The sequence below is a fragment of the Pipistrellus hanaki genome, assembly GCF_964339955.1.
Source record: "Pipistrellus hanaki genome assembly, contig: scaffold_57, whole genome shotgun sequence".
NCBI classification, from domain to species: domain Eukaryota; kingdom Metazoa; phylum Chordata; class Mammalia; order Chiroptera; family Vespertilionidae; genus Pipistrellus; species Pipistrellus hanaki.
The window spans coordinates 159,332-166,323 of NW_028182277.1; the positions used below are offsets into that span (position 1 = coordinate 159,332).

A 6,992-nucleotide genomic window follows, 5' to 3' on the forward strand; every position below is an offset into this window, starting at 1 on the left:
CTCTACCACAAGTAAAGGAAGATTGTTGATCCAAGAGACAACTTAGCCAAATTCACCTGACAGGCATGGAACTGGTGGGCCCAATGGGCCCTTTGTTAGGTCTGAGAACCGGGTCTGGGCCTGCAGACTGGTCCCGATGAGCTTCTTTGGAGTCCTGCTGCAGGAAGCCAAGTAAATATCAATGTAAGCAGCATTCAACCCTGTGTAGAGTTTTTATGAGTTTACTGGAGCCCAACTGTCAAGAATTGCCTGAAAACAAAATCTCAATGTATTGAGATAGTGCTCCAGAGAATGGCAGTATTGCATCTTATTTTATACATTATAATAAAAAGTGGAGATGTATGTGGGTTACATGGAATCCATTGCTTGGGGAGGCAGGAGAAAGCAAAGCAGGGAAATGTCTGGAATTAGATAAAAAGTAAAACGATAGACACATGCCTCTCTTATACAAGTGCCTACAGGCTAGTTAGCAGTCAGCAATGAACTCAATAGCAATGAGCAGATCTGTGGTCTCTGCAGAGCACAGAGCAGTGCCTGTGCTTGGAGGTGTCCAGCAAAAGGAAAATTTCTTTGACATTACAAAGGTGTGCTATTGTGGATGCCAAAAGACAATAGACAGGCTCAGTGAGGGTAAAGATTGACCTTTGTCAGGGAAGACACGGGCCTGCTTTGAGATAACAAGTTCTAATTTCAGGCCAACTTTGTGGTTAATTTAGGTCTCTGAGTTTGAAAGGCCACCATGCAGGCCTTACCTGTGCTAGTCACAGTCAAGTATGTGACCATTTTTCATCCACTCTATCCTTCCATCACTGTGTTCCACCTCTTGCCACCAATCATGTCCCTCCTCTGTCCCACCACAGGGGGAGAAACCATCAGGTACCTGTATGCTGCAAGCAGCTGCAGCTTCCTCATTACCTGTGGGACTGGCCAACTCACCCACCATGCTCGCTCAACACCCCAGTGCCCATGAACCTCTTCTCTACCTGGGAGGTGGACTGCTCCAGCCCCAGCTTTGTGCTCAGGCTCTGCAGCCTGACTTTAAAGAAGCTGGTGATCTTGAAGGAGCTGGAGAAGGAGCCCATCTCCATGGTGATAGCAGTGCAGATGCAGGGCTCCAAAGGCATCTTGAGATCCCATGAAATTGTGCTGCCCACTAGTGGACAAGTGGAGACCTTCTCCCTGCAGTACCCACACTTCCTCAAGGGAGAAGGCAACAAGCTCCAGATCATGCTGCAGCAGAGGAAGTGCAAAAACAACCAGATCACCCTGGGCTACAAGACACTGGCCACAGGTGCTATCCACATGGCTGAGGTGATGCAGCAACCCCCCGAGTGTGGCCAGGTGCTGAGCCTCAGCAGCAGCATCCAGGAGTCCTCCATCAGGGTGGCTGAGATCTGGATTTCCTTCCTGTCCAGTCAGCCCATCAACTACAAGGACAACACCATGCATGCCAGCCTCAAGGCCAAGCTTACAAATAACTACACCAAAGGGAAATCTGAGAGCTTCTCTGAGCTGGAGGCCAGCTACAACGTGACACCCAGGCAGGACCTGGAAGAAGATGACTTTGACCTGAGGCAGCCCAAGAAGCAGCAGGGATGCATGCAACGAAACTTGAAGCAGAAAGTCATGGTGCTGCTTCCCAGGTCCAACATGTCAGAAGAGGTCCTAGACTCAGATCAGGACGCTACAGAGCATGTCCTGGAGGCGGAAGAGAACCTGGACCTTCTCTATCACAATCTTGATAATCCAAGCAACAGTGACCCAGACACGGAGGATGATGGCATCATCCTTAGCAACACCAAGACCAAGACCAGACAATACTTTGAAGGCCTGGCACACGCTAGCTGTCAGATGGAGACGAGGAGCATACATAGTGCCCGGACTCAGAAGGAGCCTCCTCGGCTGGCCAACATGCCTGTGAAGGCCCAGGGCCTAGGCAGCTGTTCAGTGGCAGTGTCTCTAACTTGATGGCCTACAGCACCCCTGCCACCAAGGTGGATAAGACCTGTGTCTTCTCTCTATCGAGCCAGCCCATCAGGCACTTGGACAGAGCCATGCCGGCCAGCACCAAGGCAGATAACTTCTCTGAAGGAGACTCTGAGATTGTCTTTCCTGAGCTGGAGGTCAGCTACAATGCTGCTCACAGGCATGGCCTAGACAAGAAGCCGATAAGAAGAAGGAGGCCCATGACCAGGCAACAGGACTATCAGCAGAAAGTCGCAGCCTGGCTGCACAGGTACCAAATGATGGAAGAAGTCCTGGACTCAAAGCATGAGCCTGAGGTGCAATTCCCCGATGTGGACAAGGAAGTGGCTGATCTGTTTTACAGGCTGGTGAACCCCAGTGAGAGCAGCTCAGATAAGGAGGATGATGACTGCTCCTAACCCCTCCCATGCCTAAGCTCATGACATACTCTGAAAGCCTGTCAAGTGGCCCAGATATGGAGGAGGATGACAGAGTCCTAGGCACCCCCAAGCCCAGGCCCAAACTCAGGTCATACTGTGAAAGCCTGTCAAGTGAAAGCGGCTCTGACTGGGTGGCCCCCAGCATGTCCAACCCTGGGGAGCAGCCGGCACAGCCTGAGGACAGCCCGGAGGCAGAGAACTCTGCGCAGGACAAGCTCATTAAGAAGCTGCCACCCAGCAGGCGCACCATCAAGACCGAGTCTCTGGTCCTCCCCTCCAGCAGCTCCAAAGAGAAGCAGCCCACCTATCAGGGCCGGAGAAGATCCCTGAATGAGTTGTCCAACAGCCTGATCGAGGAGAGCTGCCCAGTGCCACAGAGCCACCTGCAGATCCCCAGGAAGACCGTGTGCGATCAACTGAACAACATCCTCATCTCCAATGACTCTCTGCCCAGGAACATCATCCTCATCAGCACCTCTGACAGGCAGGGGCAGTTCCTGTCGGACATCCTGCAGCAGCACACGCTGCCCATCGTACGCACCTGCTCCATGGTGGATGTCCAGAAGGCCTTCAGATTCATCATCTCCTGAATACAAAGATACTGCGACTGCAATACCCAGGCCCCGATGCCAGTGAAGATCGCAGTGGCGGGGGCTCAGCACTACTTCAGCACCCTGCTGCGGGTCTTTGTGGAGCAGCTGTCCCACAGGAACCCTGACTGGCTGGGCTACATGCGCTTCCAGGTCATCCCGCTGGGTTCCCACCCCGTGGCCAGCTACCTGGGCTCTGTGGATCATCGCTATAACAACCTCTTTCAGGACCTGGTCTGGCAGGACATGTTCAACCATCTGGAGGCCCAGAGTTCTGTGCAGAACATTGTGTCGAGAATCACAGAGTACATCAGAGGGGCCAACTGTGTCCACCAACTGCCCATCGCAGAGGCCATGCTCATCTCTAAGCTGAAGAGCCCGGGCAAGTTGTCCTCTCAGAAGTTCATTCCCTTTGTGGGGACAGTGAAAGTTGAAATAGTGGAACCAACTTCAGCCACGTCAGGAGACACAGATGATGCGGTCCCCTCATGCTCCTACATGCTTAGGTCCCCCGCCAGGGAGGCCTCACACAAACCAACCTTCTCCTCATCAGTGAGTGGAGGCCTACCTTCCTCTTCCTCCATCCAGGGTGTCAGTGCTGCGGTGATGGAGCTACAGGTGGATTATTGGATGGCAGCCCAGCCCACAAACAGGAAGAGAAATGGGAAGAAGGAAGACCTGCCTACCACCAAAAACACATTCCTATGCACCTTCCGGTCTCTCCTGATCAGCAGGCTGTCCAGCAGTGGCGAGGATGCAGGCACGCCCGCAATGTCCCTGACTGTGGTCACCAAGGAGGAGAAAAAGAAAGGGATGTTTTTGCCCAAGAAAGACAAGGGCAAGGACTTGGAGTCCAAAAGCCAGTGCATCCAGGGCATTGGCCGCTTGCTCTGCTCAGCTAAGAACCAGGAGAACAGGCAGCGGGTCCTCACTGATGGCGTGGAGTGGGACGACGTGAAGTTCTTCCAGCTGGCAGCCCACTGGTCCTCCCACGTCAAGCACTTCCCCATCTGCACCTTCGGACACTCCAATTCCACCCTCTAGCCCTGCCCCTCCCCCTGCCCTTCACTCTGCCTGGGCCAAGCCCAGAAGGGCCCAGCTGCTTTTCTGTTAACAGTTCAGTTTACTACAGACACGGACCCTGAAAACACAGAGAAACTGTTTTAAGTTAGAATGTGCTCACAGCCTGGAACCTAAGGGGGTTGCCCCCACTGAGAACCCCAAATGCTCTGACTAATAACAAGAACATTCCAGCAAGTGGGAGGTCAGGTGGTGGGAGGTCACTCTTGAACTGGAGCATGATGGAAGGTGTGTTTTAGCCTCAGGATCCTCAACACTTTCAGTGAGAAGGGTTCTGGTCTTGGAGACCTGTTCTTCCTGGAAACCACGGCCCTGCTTAACCCTGGGAGATGGCTCCAGCCTGTGCCCAGACTCAGAGCTGGGCTGCCAGAGGCAAAGGGCTGGCCTCCCATTGGGGCATCCGGAGCACAACATGGAGGCCGGCCAGCCCAGCCTTGAACCCCAGCTGCCAAGCAGCCAAGTGGCCCCAGCAGCATCCTCTTATGGTTCCCAATGAACCATGCCTCAGGGAGCAAAATAGAAAAAAAGAAAAAGAAAAAGAAAAAGAACTGCATGGTGCAGACCCACAGGCACACGGGCTGGGCGAACCAGTGCCCTCCTTCCTGGGCAGCGACCCACCTTTGTCCCTACCTCTTCATGTGATCACAGAAAGTTCGCTGCCACACAGCAGGTGTTGGACCAGCTATTGACAAGGTGAGTAACCTGCCTCTCCACAGCTTGGTGGTCATTTGGCCACTTGCTGGCTGTGACCTCTCAGATCGCTGCATCCCTCTGAGAGTTTGTGTCTAAGAACATGAAGTGAGTCAAGGAGCATCCTCACAGGGTTTTTGTAGGGGCGCTGTAGGGTGTTCCCCTAAAGCTTTCTCTAGGCCTGCAGCAGGGGCTGTGGCTGTGCTAGTTGGTCATTTTTCTTCCTCATATGTGATTCTTCTCAGGGCCTCTTTCTTCATGTCATAAAGGGACTGGAGATTCTGTTATTGGTCTCTGTCCTGGGTGAAGCCAGAAGAGAAACCCCAGGGGTGAGCAGTGGGGCCCAGGCCCTCCCAGCTAGCTGTGATGGGACTGGTTTGGTGCTCACTCATTCAGCAAATATATATCAGAAGTCTGCCAGTGACAGACATGTCTCTCGGCACTGCCCATAATCCAGTGCACAGAGCAGAACCCATGCCTGCACTCCAGAGCTTTCTTCTATTGTAGTTGGGAGCGATTCAGTCACACTAGACTGTACAGGCTCGTAGTGTCCACGGGACAGCCGATGTGACGTCCTCCTGGCTTCCTCTCCCTATGGCTGCATCTTCCCATACCGTGAAGAGGAAGGTGAACCTCTGTTCCAGCAGAAAACGTGAGTCAGTTTCGGGTCAGAGCCAGGAGGGGGAGTATGGGGAGTGTGAATTCAAGGTGCTGGCAGAACCCCGGATCCCACACATGATGTGGTTTCTGCAAGAGGGCAGAGGTCTGAGTGCTTCTAAAAAAAAAAAAAAAAAAAAAAAAAAAGGGAAGGTGTCAAAGAGAGCTGTGCATGTGGATATGGGTGGTGTGGGAGAACAGTGGAAGCTCAGGGAGAAAGTCAGACCCTCAGAAAGTTCATACCCTTCCGCTCCTAATCCCAGCCCTGCCTGCACCCCTATCCTGGGACCATATTCATTAATCTGGTAGAACCTTCTCAGTGGCAGCTTGGCAATTGTAACCCACCCTGTGCGAGTTGAGTTTCAATGGGAGGAAAAGAAACCCACAGGAAAGCTATTGAATTAGGCAGCACGTAGGTGCAGAAGCCAAAGTTTGAGGAGATAGGGAGGCCCTTGGAAGACAGGGATAAAAACAGTTTGTTTGTTGCTGATTGGTCAGCTATTCCTGGAGCACCGACTGTGTGCCAATGAGTGACATGAACAGGGAGGACACCAGCCTTCCCTGTCCTCATTGAGTTGACATTTTGGTGGGAAGGTAGTGGGAGGGGACAGGGACACTGAGAGAACATGTCAGGTTCCTTTGAAGAAAGGACAGGTGGTTCCCTCATTGATCCAGAGCTGTCAGTTAGGAATGCTTTCTGCCAGCCCCTCCTGGGTGACCAGGCATGTCTCTGCCAGAACTGCCAGACTGAAGGTGGGCAAGGAGTATGTCTGGCCTCCTGAATGGGCAGGAGCAGGAGGCAAAGGACCTCTGGGAGGGCCATGTGGAAGGAAAGGGCACAGCTCAGACTTTGCTTCTCACCTCTCTCTCTCCCCAGGTCCATCTACTGCATCCTGGGCATCTGGCTGGACCAGTACCTCCACAATTTCCCAGCCTGATGATGCTGTTGGCCTCCGTAAAGCCATCTGCCAAACCCAGGCCAGTGCCTCCAGTCATGGCTACTAACCAACGGGGTTGGGACCAACCATGTCCCAGCTGTGCCCTGCCCCTCCACAGCACAGTGGCCACTCAGCCACCTGCTTGCTGTGAGTCTTCAGGTCACTGCATCTCTCTGAGTGTTTGTTTCTCTGACCATGGGGAATACTGAGGCCCAGCTCATAGGGTTATTGTAGGGACTTGGTGGATGGGGGTTCCCCTGGAAAAAAGGCTCTCTGGTGCTTGGACACGGAGAGGTATGCTGGAGAGGGTGTGGTTGTCCTAATTGGTCATTTTCTCTTCTTCTTAAAGAAGCTTCTCCCTTATTTGTGATTCTCCTCAGGCCTCAGGCTAAGCTATTTTCTCTTGTGATAAAGACATTGGAGATTCCATTAGGGTCCCTGTCCTGGGTGAAGCCAGATTAGAAATCCAAGAGGTGAGCAGGGGGACCCCAGGGTCACTCAGCTATCCGAGATGGGGCTGGTTTGGGGTCATTCAGTCAGCAAATGCCCTGCCTCCAGGACTGCACTCCAGCGCTTCCTTCTAGTCAGGAGTGATTCAGTCACACTAGGCTGCACGGGCAGGTAGCGTGCAC

General features: G+C 53.1%; 1 protein-coding gene across 1 annotated transcript; it reads left to right on the top strand.

The window, feature by feature from the left end:
• Positions 1-739: 739 nt before the first annotated feature.
• LOC311616101 (phosphofurin acidic cluster sorting protein 2-like) lies at positions 740-4,355 on the top strand (the record flags this gene model as incomplete). Its single annotated transcript, XM_084907327.1, is given in 5 exon segments — positions 740-771; positions 861-1,828; positions 1,930-2,343; positions 2,439-2,992; positions 2,996-4,355. Coding segments are annotated over 5 exon segments (3,012 nt in total). The 3' UTR covers positions 4,040-4,355.
• Positions 4,356-6,992: the final 2,637 nt, after the last annotated feature.